At 51.7% G+C, this 14719-nt stretch overlaps 3 protein-coding genes across 8 annotated transcripts; 2 read left to right on the plus strand and 1 right to left on the minus strand.

The window, feature by feature from the left end:
- Nucleotides 1-81: 81 nt before the first annotated feature.
- CNTD1 (cyclin N-terminal domain containing 1) lies at nucleotides 82-5026 on the plus strand. 6 transcript variants are annotated; one of them, XM_041426335.1, is made up of 7 exons: nucleotides 82-520; nucleotides 606-681; nucleotides 1303-1474; nucleotides 1947-2046; nucleotides 2500-2644; nucleotides 3059-3203; nucleotides 3892-5026. In XM_041426335.1, exons 1-7 carry the CDS (start codon nucleotides 343-345, stop codon nucleotides 4051-4053), a joined length of 978 nt encoding a protein of 325 aa, XP_041282269.1. In that variant the 5' UTR covers nucleotides 82-342; the 3' UTR covers nucleotides 4054-5026. The 6 variants fall into 6 exon arrangements, with proteins under 6 accessions (XP_041282269.1, XP_041282265.1, XP_041282271.1 ...); XM_041426331.1 differs by having other exon boundaries at nucleotides 85-520; nucleotides 1884-2046; XM_041426337.1 differs by having other exon boundaries at nucleotides 86-520; nucleotides 1884-2046; nucleotides 3059-3120.
- On the minus strand, nucleotides 4916-8965 carry BECN1 (beclin 1). The gene is made up of 11 exons (XM_041426330.1): nucleotides 8749-8965; nucleotides 8601-8668; nucleotides 8466-8524; nucleotides 8016-8106; nucleotides 7633-7769; nucleotides 7319-7513; nucleotides 6956-7102; nucleotides 6320-6469; nucleotides 6174-6234; nucleotides 5574-5716; nucleotides 4916-5307 (listed from the first exon to the last, which is right to left on the minus strand). Exons 1-11 carry the CDS (start codon nucleotides 8879-8881, stop codon nucleotides 5139-5141), a joined length of 1353 nt encoding a protein of 450 aa, XP_041282264.1. The 5' UTR covers nucleotides 8882-8965; the 3' UTR covers nucleotides 4916-5138.
- PSME3 (proteasome activator subunit 3) lies at nucleotides 8961-14719 on the plus strand. Its single transcript, XM_041426338.1, has 11 exons — nucleotides 8961-9087; nucleotides 9485-9517; nucleotides 9833-9895; nucleotides 10269-10373; nucleotides 10661-10709; nucleotides 11296-11408; nucleotides 11900-11968; nucleotides 12181-12248; nucleotides 12401-12455; nucleotides 12666-12752; nucleotides 13178-14719. The coding sequence occupies exons 1-11, from the start codon at nucleotides 9046-9048 to the stop codon at nucleotides 13256-13258; spliced, it is 765 nt and encodes a 254-aa protein (XP_041282272.1). The 5' UTR covers nucleotides 8961-9045; the 3' UTR covers nucleotides 13259-14719.

Consider the following 14719-nt stretch of genomic DNA (forward strand, 5'->3'; position numbering starts at 1 on the left):
ATCGGAGGGCCCGAGCGGCGCGCGGTTGGTGCCGGTCGCGGCATCGGCGCCTGATGATTGGCGGAGCGGCGTCACGTGACGGGGGAACCGGGCCGGGGCCTGAACCGGGCCGGGGCCTGAACCGGGCCGGGGCCTGAACCGGGCCGGGGCCTGAACCGGGCCGGGGCCTGCCCAAAGCCCGGCCCGGTCCCGCAGCCGAGCACCGTGGGCCCCGAGCGCCCGGCCCGTCCCGTCCCGGTTCCGCCTCCGAGCGGCCGGGAGGAGGCGGCGGAGCCGCGTCCCGGTCCGTGCCGTGGCGCCGGTGAAGTCGCTGCCATTGCGGCTGCGGGCCTGCCCCGCTCCATGGGGTCTCAGGCGCCCGTGCCAGGCCGCGGCCGTGACTCAGGCCCCGTGTTCAGTGGCGTTGCTGCTGAGGTCATCGAGGACACCCTGATGCACCTGGCCACGGAGAACGAGCAGTACCTGAGCGAGCTGCCAGAGCAGGCTGGGCTCTTCAAAGAGACGCGCATCGTGGGTGAGGGTCAGCCGCGGCAGCTCCCGGGGCAGGGGCGGCTCTGCGCTGAGCTCCAGGAGCCTGCAATGAGTGCCTGCTGTGCTTTTTGCAGAATTTATATTCCTTTTGTCTGAAAAATGGCACTTGGACCAGTCCACACGGTACCAGGCAGTGGAGTTGCTTGAACGGTAATGAAGAGTCCTCAACACTCAGCACATTTCCCATTCCCTGCTGGGGTTTTATGGCCCAGCCCTGGCCCACTCTGTCCCAAAACCACACATGATTAATGTGCTCTGTCTCCTTTTTCATTTAATCCAAATTACCAACATATACTCTTATACATATATATTAAAATATATATGTATGTATAGTATAGACATGTATAAATAGTATATATACATATAAAACATATGTATATATAGTATATATAGTAATATGTATGTGTATATACATTTTATGTATAGTACATAAAATATATATGTATATATAGTACATATACTATATCTAGTATATGTATATATATAATAATCCAAATTATTACTTCTACATATACATATGTATTCACATATATATAAATATATATATTATATCATGTATATATATTATATATACACATCTACACATATATACATATATATACACATATATATATAATATGCACATGTCTGTGGAATTGCCTTTGTTCCTTTTTGTGGGCAGCCAGAACCATCCTCTGAGCAACTTTTGTTGTACATGTATGTGGAATTGCCTTTGTTCCTTTTTGTGGGCAGCCAGAACCATCCTCTGAGCAACTTTTGTGGCTTTTGTAGGTTCATGATCAAGCAGGTAGAACAGATGTGTGATGGCAGAGGGAGCACCAAAGGTCGTGAGCAAGGCCAGAGGAGCAGCTGGAGCTCTGTGAGGGATCACATCACCAACACCTTTGTCCTGAGACTCGTGTCCTGTGTTCAGCTTGCCAGCAAACTCTCTCTGCACTACAGTGTAAGCCAGCTCAGCCTGTCCTTGCTCTAGCAGCGTGGTTAAATCAGCAGGGTATTAATCTCTCTTAAAAATAGATTTCCTTTTTGGAAGACAGTAGTGATAATGAGATGCCAAGGACACCACATTCCCTTTAGGGTAGGTAAATTGCTGCTCGTCCAGTAACAGTTTGCTGGGAAGTGTTCCCAGTTCTGAGGGGATAAAAAAGGGCAGGAACATCTCAAAAATGGTGTGTCCACAGGGTTCACACCTGCCTGGAATGGTTTGTTGAGCTGACACCTGTGGGCAAGGTCAGAGCTGGATTTCCCATGCCAGCTCAAAGGACTCGTGCTCAGCAGGAGCAGAGGTGACAGAGCACTTCGTTCCTGCCTTACTGCCTGGAAGACCTTTTGTCTCTTTTTTTCTTCTTCAGAGAGTGACCAGTGACACAGCTTTAACATTTCTGCAATCCTTAAAATACTCCTACACTAAACAGGAATTGCTGGAGTCGGAGCTTGCTGTTTTAAACACTCTGCACTTCCACATCAATGTGTCAACTCCCTTGGCCTATGTGGAATTGCTCCTGGAGGTCCTAGGTGAGAGTATCAGTCAGGGAGAATGGGAAGGAAGTTTTTTAGTAGGGTCACAGAGCTGTTGCTGGTCTGAAATGTCTCATATTACAGATTTTGCATGTGGAACTGTTCAGACTGTCCAGAGCTTCACTTTTTAGAGGAGAACTCTGTCCTTTGTAGAATGTTGTTGGACAGCCAGTCATGACTCGTTCAGTAAAAGATTAAGAGTTTAAAGCCCCCAAATGTGGTGCCAGGCCACATTTTCCACAATCAGTCACCATTTTCTTGGACCAGTTCTGACAGCCTGAATTTCAGAGTGAAATTACATTGAGGCTGAGGGATGCTGAGGCTGAGGGATGCTGTGGCATTCAGAGACAGGGCAGTTGTCCTCAGAACTCCCTCTCCCTTACGGTACCCGAGACTCCTAATTCAATGTAGTGACCCAAAATGTGGCACTGATGGTGTGATCTCTGCCAGGATACAATGGCTGCTTGCTTCCTGCCAAGCCCTTACACCAGCTGTGTGTGCAGCTGCTGGACTTCTGCTACCTGACCAGAGAGACCATCTATGACACTCTGCTGAAGACTGCCATCGAGAACTCCACACCAAGCAAACTGCAGATGTAAGACCTGACAATGACTTAAAATAACCCTTTGAAATGAAAACCCTTGAGAAACTAATAATAATCATAAAAAACCCCTTTGAAATTAAAACCCTTGGAAAAGCTAATAAATAGCAGCACAACTCTCATTATGCCATTCTGGGGGCATGTTTCAAAAAATAGTTTTTGAGGAGCATTCATCATTGTTTCTCAGTGTACCAGTTCAAAGCAACATGCTTTTCCACAGCTGCTTCAAGGCAAGGAAAGTGTTTCATTTGGTTAAAATCCAGCCTTGCACTGTCAGTTCCAGCTTCTGGTGATGGGTTTTGGCTGGCCTGAATAAACCAACATGTCCTGGGCACTGGCATGCAGCAGCAGGTGGCTTTTGAACTGTGAAGCAGCATTTTACAGCTGAACACACTTTTCCTCCTGCAGAGCCAAGTTTTTAACAGTGAAGGAAGATTTCATGCTGCTGGCTGTTGGAGTCATCAGTACAGGTGTGTTCATCCTGAGCCCCGGGCACTGGGAGCAGGTACAGTCACTGCTGAAGGCGTTGGCTCCACGGGAACACAGTGCCAAGGTGGTTGATCTGCTCCAGCACAAGTGGGGCTGCACTGGGATGGGCACCTCTGTCTTTTAGCACAAAGCATGTGGGTTTTGTCAGAGCTGAGGGCATGGGGCAGTTCTGTGTGCCACATCTGTTGTGTTACTTTTTGAGTTAGCTCAAAGAGAAACTCATTACACTTGAGATAGCTAAGCTACTTTGAACAGTATAAAATTAGTAGGATGGCTTTTGAGGTAGTGTTGGAAATAGAAAAAGGTTTAATAAAAGGCAAAATAACAAAGCTCTTAGAGAGAAAAACTGAGTTAGGGGTAAGAGGTTTTTGCTCCTGCTAAAACACCCCACAAAAGGGATTATTTCCTTTGTTCCCTTCCTTTTCTAGTGAATTACCTAGACAGGACTCTTGGCCTCTGTCTAGTTGGACAGCCCCAGGTCTGAGGTGAGTCCCAAAAATCCTATGAGGTGTCTTTTGTACCAAATTGTGAGAGAAACTTCTGGGCTTTTTGCCTTTTTAAGCAAAGAATAATTTAGTCACTCCATCAACAGGGGGCACATTCCTACAAGTGTCCTCCCCTTTAGTGCTTCCCAGCCAGAACAAAACCCCACAGCAATGTTTCACTGGCAGGTAGAGCAGCAACCTCATGGAGCAGTTACTCTTGTCAGTCTGTAAACTCACAGCCTTTAGGTGTTCTTTTATTTTCTCCAGGTTGTGGAGCATTTGAACTGCATCACTGGCATTACTCCCCAGAGCATCCTGGAGTTCTCCTACGCCGTGGTGAGGCGCATCGTTGGCAGCACCACACCTGAGCAGCACCGTGGCAACTGTGGCACCAAATCTCCTGAGGACAGAATTCCTCCTCAGAAATAAAACCACCCTGGCCATCCAGGCAGCAGCAGCAGGAATTGTCACGCTGCTGGGAACTGTCCCTCCTCTGTGACACTGCCCAGGCACCCAGCACAGCTCAGGGTTACCTGAATTCTGTCACATCTTAATTAGCAAAGCTCGTCCTGCCAGGCATCACAGTCATGCTCTGAAAGGAGCCCAACAGCACCACAGTGTTTAGAAATGTCCTAAAAGCTTTATTGTAACAGCTGCCTTTTTAAATTTTGAATCTAAGCTCCCTTTAACCAGAGACCCCTCAGAGTGGTTGTGTTTGAAAGGTGCTGCCATGCCTGGTGGGACCAGCTCCACAAATGGGGCTGCTCTGTCTCCTCCTGCTGCTTTTATAAAACCCCTGTCCCAGCTGCCTGTGATTGTCCCCTCTGTGCCAGCACCTCCTGCCCTGCCACAGCCAGCAGTGTTGTGTGAGGACAGAATGGGGCCAGTGCTGTGACTGTCACCACAGCAGTGCCCAGCCTGGGTGTCCCTGCCAGTGCCAGGGGTTTGTACTGTGCCAGGCACTGCTGGAAACACCTGGAATCATTTCATGGTTTCCTCAGCACAGCCCTGTGCAGGAACAGGCTGCAGGAGGGATTGCAGTGCTGTAATGGTATCAAACCTTGCTAAGTGCAGCAGCACAAAGAAGTGCTGATATGACTTAGGAAATATTTTATTTTAAACTATTTAATGACCAGGCAGAGTTCTGGCAGTTTTCTGACATTATTCCCTGTGTTTGTAATGTCCTGCTTTTCCAACCTTGCATTAGCTGTAACAGAGCAGCATCAAACTGATGCTCATTTGACAATGATTTATGTGCATGGCCATAAACCCCAAAAATAACAGTTTAGAATCCATTTAATAGCTGGGTTTTATTCTGTTCAGCTCAATGATACAACTTTGCATATTGCTTTTCTATTAACTACTTGTAATAATGGCATTTTAAAATAAAGTGTCTTGTGGATTTTTGGTATTGTAAACATTTTGTACTGGTTAATAGTAAGAGACATCTGAATTTGCCTTTCTCCAACACAAAGCAGACACTCCACAGCTGCCAGGCCAAGTTCTGATCACAGTTACTTGTTATAGAATTGGGATGAGACCCAGGCCAAGCCCCATTTCAGGTTAGTTAACATGAATTTTAGTGCTTTTGTCCACTGCTCTTCAGAGTTAAATTGTGTTTTAATTGAATAAGAGCCACCACTGCCACCTGTGTCTTCGATCTTTCCTTTCTCCACGTCCATCCTGTATCACACACAAGCTTTAATTAGTGTATTCCCACTGCAAACATTTAATCTCAGTATGACACCAAGCACTACATTTTAAATCTGACAATAACACTATCCTGTTTTTAAAGGGACTTGAGCAAGCCTCAGGACTTAAGTTTCATTCTAACTAGCAAACACATCATTAAGAATTCCAGATGATTTCTGAAAAATCAGGGCTGAAACAGCAAGCAGTGCTAGGGGAGCATAGAGGGCTGAATTTGACAGTTTTGTGGCAACACTCACCTGTAAGGCAAACAAAACCGAGTTTCACCTTTCTCCACTTCCTCTTTGAACTGCTGCACACAGTCCAGGAATGCCACCATGGCATGATCAAACTTATTGTCCCAGAAGAACCTCAACCCTCCAGAGCAGTACAGGGGAAGCTCCTGGGAAAGAGATTTGTGTCAGGAACACCAAGCACTTGTTTCTGGTATGGTCACTGCAGCTTTTTAACCTCATGTGAAGCTTAAACATGTGATGGGGTGCTGAGAAATGGCTTGTGGCAGAGGGCAAGTGTGACTGGTTTTGTGCAAGTGCCTACCATGTGCAGGCATATGTTCCTGACTTCCACCAGCCCCAAATCATGCCATCTACCTGCCAATCACCCCAAAATATGCCTTTGCCTCTGGGCATTCAACAGTTCTTTCAGTTTTAACACTGCTGGCTGGCAGCACCAGTGGCTTCATACAGGATGTGAGATGTCACCATGCTGGAGGAGCTGGGGCAGCCAGCTTTGCTGGATTCCACATGCACAGAGACCAAGCTTTGCTTCCTGCATCCCCAGTGTGACCAGGGCTCTGGCACTCAAGATCAACGTCCCATGACTTGTATGGGATCCCTTACCTTGGATTTGTCTGTGAGAGACTCCAAATAGGAGTGGTTGCCATAGGGGACAAGGCGGTACCTGAAAAAAGGAGACAGAATTCACAGGCACCCGAGTCTGCCTCTTCCTCTGGGCCATAAATGACCTGTGTGTGGTATTTGGGTACCTCTGAAACTTCAGGCCCATTTTGTTGGCCAGGGCATGCAGCAGCAGCACAGTCTGCCCCCAGGCAGCGTTGATCTCATTCCATTCCACAGGAACGCTGGGGAGGCGGCCAAGCCTGAAGTTATTTATTGTGCCAAACTGCCCACTGTGCCTGTGATAAGAAAAATTATAAATAAATGTGCTAGGCTGGAAAAAGCTCCTGGCCTGATAACCAAAGAGGGGCTGCGTCCCAGCAGCACAGCACACACAGTGCCAGCCACGCAAAAGGAGGGTTTGGGGCTGTTCTTAACAAATGTATGTAAACACCAAACATTTGTTCTCTTTTTGCCATAAAAACACAACAAAATCCCCCAGCCAGCCTCTCCAAGCTGCCTGCTTTGTGAACCCTAATGCCAGTGTCACTGCTTGCTGGCACAGGGGGTCCCCAAGTGTTACTGGGACTGGTGAAGGAGCCATTTCCCAGTCCCACAGCCTGGCACACCTTACTCAGCTGCCATGCCTGGGACATGGCGTTCACTGCTTTGCTGGGAGGTAACTGTGAGCTGGCTTGCACCTCCCCTGTCAAATGCAGTGACTTAAACAGCTTCACACTGCAGATTCCAAGAAAATGGATGTAACATTCCAGTGTCCACGTTACCAGATGTGGAAGGTAGCGTTGAACACGTTGGTTTTCTTTAGTTTATCCAACTGCATCTGGGCATAGCGCATTTGGTTGTCCACACTTTTCAGCTCATCATCCAGCTCCAGCTGCTGCCTCTTGAACTCACAGTATTCCTTCTGGTACCTTTGAGCAGAACCAAGACAAGAAGTGCTGAGTGCTGGCTCCTACCTCAGAGTGACAGCTCTGCAGGCCAGTTTGGTCCTGCCACCTTTCCTTCTGCACAGAGCGAGCCACTGGCACTTGGGCACATTCACAGATTTCTCATGTTACCATTTACATGTTTGTCATTATTTTTTTGCCTCCAAGCCCTGCCACAAGCTGCAGGAGCAGCTCACTCACTGAGCCTCCTCCTGCTCCAGCCGCTCAGCCTCTGCCCTGACTTTCTCAAAGTCCTCAGCCACAATCTTGCGGTTCTTCTCCACATCCTCCAGCTCCTGAATCAGCTGCTCTTCCTCCAGCGCCAGTTCCTTCAGCTCTGCCTGCAGCTTCTCTTTATCATCCTCATTCATCTGCTCCAGTATCTCCAGGCATCTCCTAGAGAACAACAGGATTACCAGAACAGGTATGCTGGGAGTCCTGCACCGCCAGCCCTGTCAATCCTGAGCTCCCCACACTGACTGTGCCTCACGTGCCTCAAGCTCTGCATCACTCACTTGTAGTTCTGGCACTCGTTCTCCGTGATGTTGAGCTGTGTGTCCAGCTGGTCCAGCAGAGTGTCTGTGCACTCCTCACACAGAGGGTGATCCACATCTGTCTGCCCAGACATGATGTCAAAGAGGTCCCCAGTGACCTGGAGGAAGGGCTCACATTACTGCAAGTGAAACCACAGGCAGCTGCCTGCTGCTTTTCAGCAGCTTCAGTTAGCAGGAATCTTCTTTGCAGGCCAAATATAGATTAAAATCATTTATCTCTGCTCAACTAGTCACCAACCAAGCCCCTGGAAGGCAAATGCTATGGGAAACTTTGCGGTTTAGTTTTGCAGAGCATCAGGAAAAAGTGATGCTCCACTGCCAAGGATCTGAGTTTGCCCACTTGCCTTCAGTCTCCTGCTGAGGTTCTCCATGGTGCCACCATCCGAGGCCTCTCCGATCAGCGTGAAACTGTTGGCACTTTCTGTTGACATCATTCTTGGAAAGAATGTGACTGATATGAGCGCTGAGTGCTGAGAGGAGGCAGCTCCAGCGCCAGACCAGAATCTGGGGCTGACTCAGGGAAAAGGGAGAGCAGGAGGCAGGGGTAACCCGTGTTTTGGGGGCTCTGTCAGGTTTGCTGACCCACAGTGCCCCAAGGACTGTGCAGTTCTGTGCTCAGACTGACAAGGGGCCCGGGGGATCCTGCAGGGGAAGGTGACAGGAGCTATCCAGTGTCACCCACCGGCGGGGGGACATTTCTGAGGCGCTGCCCCAGCGCAGGCTCAAGCTGTCCGCAGGGAGAGGCCAGGCTCCCGCAGGGAGAGAGCCTGACGGGACTGCGGCGGCGGCTGTACCTGGCTGGCGGGATGAACCTCCTGGACACGCCATCCTGCCGGTTCTCCACGAAGGCTTCCTGGAGGCACGGAAACACCGTTACGGGCAGGCCCGGGGGAGACGCCGCCGAGCCCCGCCGCCGAGCCCGCCCGTACCTCCGTCAGGGCGCTCTCCTCTTCGTGCAGATCCCCGGGCCTGGCCGGGGCGGCGGTCACCAGCGGGGCTGTGGGAGAGACGGCGTCAGCCGGGCCCAGGCCTAGGCCCGAGCCGCGGCCCCCCACCCCAGCCCGCGTCGCTCGGTACCGGTGAGCTCCTGGATGGTGAGGCGGTCGAGGACCTTGAAGGAGGTGTCGAGCTTGAGCGGCTGGCAGCAGCGCTGGCACACGAAGCTGACGTGCGCGGTGCCTCCGCCGCCGCCCGCCCGCGCTGCCTCCATCGCGCCGCCCGCGCGCGCCCCGCCATCGCCGCGCGCCGGACGTGACGCAGGGGAGGCGGGGCGCGGTCCTGGCAGGGCGCGCGCGGCATTGGCGGGCGCGCGGCGTGAGGTCACTTCCGGCGTGGGCCCGGGGAAGCGGAGCGGCCCCGAGAACCGGACCCGCCATGGCCTCGCTGCTCAAGGTGGACCCGGAGGTGAAGCTCAAGGTGCGCCCGGCCCCGCCGCTTGCCCCGCCCCGCCTGGCCTCGCCCGGCCCGGTTCGGTCCCGCTCGGCGGCCGCCTCCGCTCTTGCTGGCGCCGGCCCGGGGCGGGGCGGGCTTGGGGCCGCCCCGCCCCCGAGCCGGGCCCCGTGTGCCGGGGGCGGCCCGGCGCATCCTTGGCCCCGGCGCATCCTTGGCCCCGGCGGGAGCTGCGCGGTTTCCAGCTCCCCGCAGCGCCCGGGGGCGGGCGGGCGGACGGAGCCGCTCCGGGCAGCTCCCGCTCGGTGTTGGCGGGCTCCTCCCGGTCCCCCGGGAGAACGGGAGGCTCATGCGGGGCTCAGCGCGGCCTCCCCGGGCCCCGCTGTTCGGAGCGACCCTGACGTGTCCCTGTTTCGTTCTGTAGGTTGACTCCTTCAGGGAGCGGATCACGAGTGAGGTGAGTGCCAGGGCTCGGGCAGGAAGGAGGGTTTTTTGGCCTTATCTTTCTGACACACTCGATTGTGGGCTGAGCCTGCCCTGGCAGCTTAGCAACACCCAGCAACACCCAGCTGATGCCCTCATCGCTGCAGTGAGGCTCCTGAGCCTCGTGCCTTTCTTCTCACCTGGGCTTTGTTTGGTGTTGGCAGCAGGAAGCAGTCGGTTCTCTTTGTTTCCTGCTTGTGTACAGATGATTTCCCTGCTGTTCTTGCCTGCTAGTGGGAGCCACGTGGCCTTCTCCCTCATCACTGTTTGTTCTTTATTTCTTTCTTAGGCTGAAGACCTCGTAGCAAACTTTTTTCCAAAGAAGCTGTTAGAACTCGATGGATTCCTTAAGGTAGGGTGTGCCCTGTGCTTTGTGTCCTTTTCCACTCTCAGCTACATTTTGGAAGTGTTGTGGCAGGTCTCTCCTGGGTGTTTTCCATGCATTTCACCTTGCTGCAGAGACACAAGGCAGCAGCTGCAGTGCTGTTGGCTCTGGAGGGGTGCTGCCTTGTGCAGTTTGCTTTGTGTGATTTCTCACATTTATCTTTCTCCCCAGTGTGCTGCTCCTGGCACTGCTGGGGGGTCCACAGCCTATTACCAGACCTTCTATCTTCACTCATCCCAATTTTGAACAAGAAGGAGGCTTGAATCTTTTTTCTTGTTGTGTTTGGTGTGACAGAATTTGTTAGCTCGTGATCAAGTAACAAATCTGCTTTACTTTGCAGGAACCCATCCTGAATATTCATGATCTTACTCAGATCCATTCGGACATGAACCTCCCAGTGCCTGACCCAATTCTTCTCACCAACAGCCACGATGGGCTGGATGGGGTAAGGTTACTCTCCTGGCTGTGATCCCAACCCCTGGTAAAACTGCATGGTTTGCTCTGTGCTGGGGTAGGATATTCTTATTTAATACCAGGCCTTGGCCCAGAGGCTTTTAGAGATTGATCTCTCGAGCCTGGAGGTAACGCTGCTCTGCAGCTCTTCCTGGGATTTCAGGAAGAATGCTCAGAAACCAGGAACATGGCAGGGCTCTAAGTTTTCCTTTTTTTTTCCTTTGCAACGTTTTTATAGCTTACAACTAGTTTGTGAATAAAACACTTTGTATGTTTTAGCCAAATATGAAAAAGAGGAAGCTGGAAGACCACGAAGAGACCTTTCAGGGTAAGACTCCCCGAGTCCCTTGTATTGCTGCCTGCCCCCTGGACTGCTGCACTGAGCCTTGGAGATGCCAATTGTGCAAGCCCCACTTGCCCTGCCCTGCCAGCAGCTGCTGCTCGTGCAGGCCAGAGCCTGACCTACAGATGTTCTGATGTGGAGGATTGAGGTTCCAGCTCTTAGAAGCATAATTAGTACTTCTCTGATAGACATGAGTAGTACTTGGCTGGATCTTGGCCTGCTGACAGAGGCAGCTGATCTCCTGGTGGCCCTGTGCAGTTCCTCTCTTTGTCTGGAAGAACATTCCAGGCTTTGCATTAAGCTGAGACAGAAACTTCTTGTGCACCAGGAAAACCCTTTGTGCTCAGCATCCTCGAGCTCTTCAGTCTCATCCTGCTCTGGGTTCTCTTTTCCTTCCCTTGTGCTCCCTGCTTGTCCCATGTCCCTTTCCCCTTCCCTACAGGTGGCCATAGCCTGGCTCAGTCCCTTTCTGGCCTTGGTAGAGATGAGTGAGGCTCAGGTGGCCCCTCAGTCCAACCCTGGTGCAGCTGCTCCTGCGAGTCCCTGACGCTGGGGTTTGTCTCTGCCACAGGTACCAAAGTGTTTGTGATGCCCAATGGGATGCTGAAGAGCAACCAGCAGCTGGTGGACATCATTGAGAAAGTGAAACCAGAGATCAGGCTGCTCATTGAGAAGTGCAATACGGTGGGTGTGAGCCTGGAGCAAGGGGGGCAGCGGGGTGGTGTTACCCCTGGAGAGCTGGGGCTGTGGAAGGAGCAGGTCCCTCTGTGCTGCAGATGAGGAAAGGCAGGGCTTTGTCCTGTCTGACAGGGGCTGGGAGGCAGGTGAAACCCTTGGGGAGCTCTGTGGTTCACCTGAAGGAGAAGGATGTCTGTTATCTGGCCTGGTGAGGCTTTGCCTTGCCCTTCTTTTGTCCAGGCACAGACTCCTGCCAAGGGCTCCTGTGGCATGGTGAGGAGAGATTTCCATGGGAAGCTGGGCCTGTGCTGGCTTGCATGGCATCCCAGCCATGTGGGAAGTGATCTTGGAAGTGTTATAGGTGCATAAGGGACCTGCAGCAGTTCTTCATGAGCTGTGTTGCAAAGGCAGGGTCCTAGGAGCTTTTGCTGACATTCCTGAGAGAAGTCTTTGTGCAGATGTTGGCATTGGTCAGTGCTGTGATCTCTCCACTGCAGGTCAAAATGTGGGTGCAGCTTCTCATTCCCAGGATAGAGGATGGGAACAACTTTGGTGTTTCTATTCAGGTAAGGCACTGCTCTGTGCTCCAGGGACTTGGATCTCTGGGCTTCCTCTGAATCTTGCAGTTCTTGGTGTCCAGCAGCTGCAGTCATGGGGGTGGCTGAGATTTTAAAACCCAAACCTGAACTCGATGTGGTGCTGCTGAGACAGTGCTTCCTGGGCCCTGAAGGCCAGCTGCAGCCTACTGCAGCTCACAGCTTCCTTGTCTCCCCTGCAGGAAGAAACAGTTGCTGAGCTTCGGACTGTGGAGAGTGAGGCAGCATCTTACCTGGACCAGATTTCTAGGTAGGCATGCAAGAACAGACTTCTTTTTTGGGATCTCCTTGGAAGAGGAATGTGTTTGGGAAAGGTCCTCCAGCTGTTGTTACAGGGCAGCTTGGACCTGGAAATAATCCTGGTTGTTTATCTGAGCTTCAATTTCTCTCTTTTCCTGCCAGATACTATATCACAAGAGCAAAGTTGGTTTCCAAAATAGCCAAGTACCCTCATGTGGTGAGTCAGCGGGGACGTGGAGATCTACATGGTGGGGACTTAGATGATGCTGGCACTCTGAGCTGCTTTGTCACTGTCCTTTCTGAGCTGAGGGTGCTGGGGGAAGAGTGGGAGATCATACAAGGCCTGAGCTGAAGGTGGGGGTGCTTTGTGGAGGGCAGGCAGAGTGTGGGAGGCTGGGCTGAGCCCCGTGTGCCCCCGTGTCTGCAGGAGGATTATCGCCGCACCGTGACGGAGATCGACGAGAAGGAGTACATTAGTCTGCGCCTCATCATTTCAGAGCTGAGAAATCAATATGTGAGTGAAAACACACAGCTCACACTGTGCTCCTGCTGCTGCTCCTCTCCCCTTTCCCCCTGAGCATGGCCACTCCTGGAGGAAGCCTGCCTGCTTCCCACTTTGTCTCCAGCAAAGTGCTTCTCCACCCTCTCCTAGAGGTGCAGATGTTTCCAGTAGTGTTCACAGGGCCCTAGTGCAAAATATTCCTGTCCCCTCTGTGGGAACCTAATCCTCAGCTCTTGATACAATACAAGCCAATCCTAGGGTTTCTGAATGAATGTTTTTGGTATTACATGCAGTGGTTTCTGTAAGGTCTGGAAGCTCTTACCTTAACCAGGTGTGTGGTTGCACACGGGGGTTGAGGGCGGTGCTGCTGTGGTAACCACTGCTTGTGGTGAAAGCTGGATGGCTTCCTGTCTGAGTCCTGTTCTTCCTTTTTGCAGGTCACTTTGCATGACATGATCCTTAAAAACATTGAGAAGATCAAGAGGCCTCGGAGCAGCAATGCTGAGACCCTCTATTAAGTGTCAACGTTTGAACTTGAGAACTGTTCAGTCAACTAAAGACCGTCATTGCCTTGGTTTGTTACGTGACTATCGAGATGGGAAACTGGCTGGAAATAGTATTGCATTCTTAGTTAAACTCTAAAGAAATTCTTGCCTAGTTTTGTGATTGGTTTTGTTCAGGTCTCAGGAGCTCTCCCTCTTCCTCTAGTCACTGGTAGCAGAGGCCATGCTGCACTGGACGCCCCAGAGGCTGCAGCAGCCAGGCAGGGACATTCCTTCATGCCTTGCTTCCTACCTGAGTGGGAACAACACTATAGACCAAGCCCTTGTCCTGTCCCATCTCTTGTCTGGTGGCTGCACTGGGGTTTCTGGAGCAGGGCAAACAGCCCAGCACAAGGGCAGCCTGGCAGTGCCACAGCAGGGAAGCTCTCTCCCCACTGCTGGCTGTGGCCAGGCCCCTCTGCCACCAGCTCTGCACTGACCAGGGACCCTGCCCCTTGGCAGCTGTGCTCTGCTGCCTCTGAGCCATCTGCACTCCCTGTCTGGCGCTCTCCTGGCTCAGCAGAGCCTGCCCCACAGGTCCCTGCCTCACCAGTTCTGTCTGGATCAGTGCAGAGCATGAGGCAAATCCTTGGAACTAGAGCTGGTGCTGTCCTGGCTGTCATGAGCTCAGGTGGCTTCTGCCATTTGACTAGAGCCACTTTCTTGGCTGAAACCAATGTTCTTTCACATACATCCCAGTTGCCCCTTCAGCATGGGTTGCTTTTGCCTGGGCTGAGGGAAGGGAGGGGTTGGAGATCTGATGCTAAAGTCCTAAAATATCTCTGCATGTGATCAGACAGAGTCCCCCTGTCCCTGGCAGTGCTTCCTGGTGCCTGGGCAGAGCAGGCTGGCTGCCACAGCTGGTGCTTGATGGTGAGGGTGGCTGATACCCACCTGGTACCTTGCAGACCTTGCAGTTTTTCCCCTGCCAAGGGCACACTCCCGTGCCCCGTGACTCCTCTGAGCTGCCAGAACATTTCGTGGTCCATTACAAGCCCCTCTGGAAATGACTGGTTGTATTGCGTCAGTTTTTGTGTGTGGCAAGTGGGCCCATAACGCTGCAGGCTTCAAAATTTTCTTATTTATAGTATTTCTACTTAAGTCCCCTAATCAGGGAATGTTAAATCATTTGTTTCAGGAACCTTGCTGTTTCCCAGGTCTCGCTGTTACACCTGTATATTCTTATTGTGCAGTAGCCTTAAGAGTTGTGTTAATCTCATTGTAACAACAGTGACAAAATTTTTTTTTTTACTTTGTTTTTAGTTGGTTTTTTTTTTTTCCTCTGCTTCCACATCTAAGAGCCATGTTGTCTCTTGCTGGTTTCCCAGGGATTTGCCCAGAGTGTGGCGGGCTGCTGGCCCCTGCTATAGACTCTTCTGTTGTTGTTTGTAGTAAGTCAACTCTTAGTCTTCCCGCTAATAAACATTCAGTAACAAA

This window comes from Onychostruthus taczanowskii, unplaced genomic scaffold (assembly GCF_017590055.1).
Source record: "Onychostruthus taczanowskii isolate IOZ18803 unplaced genomic scaffold, ASM1759005v1 scaffold91, whole genome shotgun sequence".
Lineage (NCBI taxonomy): Eukaryota > Metazoa > Chordata > Aves > Passeriformes > Passeridae > Onychostruthus > Onychostruthus taczanowskii.

Bases quoted from the DNA above. Each gene is read 5' to 3' on its own strand.
- CNTD1 (XM_041426331.1), top strand. From the start codon at position 343: ATGGGGTCTCAGGCGCCCGTGCCAGGCCGCGGCCGTGACTCAGGCCCC. The intron at 521-605 runs GTCAGCCGCGGC...TGCTTTTTGCAG, and splicing joins GACGCGCATCGTGGGTGAGG to AATTTATATTCCTTTTGTCT. The intron at 1,475-1,883 runs GTAAGCCAGCTC...TTTCTTCTTCAG, and splicing joins AACTCTCTCTGCACTACAGT to AGAGTGACCAGTGACACAGC.
- BECN1 (XM_041426330.1), bottom strand. From the start codon at position 8,881: ATGGAGGCAGCGCGGGCGGGCGGCGGCGGAGGCACCGCGCACGTCAGC. The intron at 8,107-8,465 runs GTACAGCCGCCG...ATTCTTTCCAAG, and splicing joins AGGTTCATCCCGCCAGCCAG to AATGATGTCAACAGAAAGTG. The intron at 5,717-6,173 runs GTAAGGGATCCC...TCTCTTTCCCAG, and splicing joins CTCTCACAGACAAATCCAAG to GAGCTTCCCCTGTACTGCTC.
- PSME3 (XM_041426338.1), top strand. From the start codon at position 9,046: ATGGCCTCGCTGCTCAAGGTGGACCCGGAGGTGAAGCTCAAG. The intron at 12,249-12,400 runs GTAGGCATGCAA...TTTTCCTGCCAG, and splicing joins TACCTGGACCAGATTTCTAG to ATACTATATCACAAGAGCAA. The intron at 12,456-12,665 runs GTGAGTCAGCGG...CCGTGTCTGCAG, and splicing joins TAGCCAAGTACCCTCATGTG to GAGGATTATCGCCGCACCGT.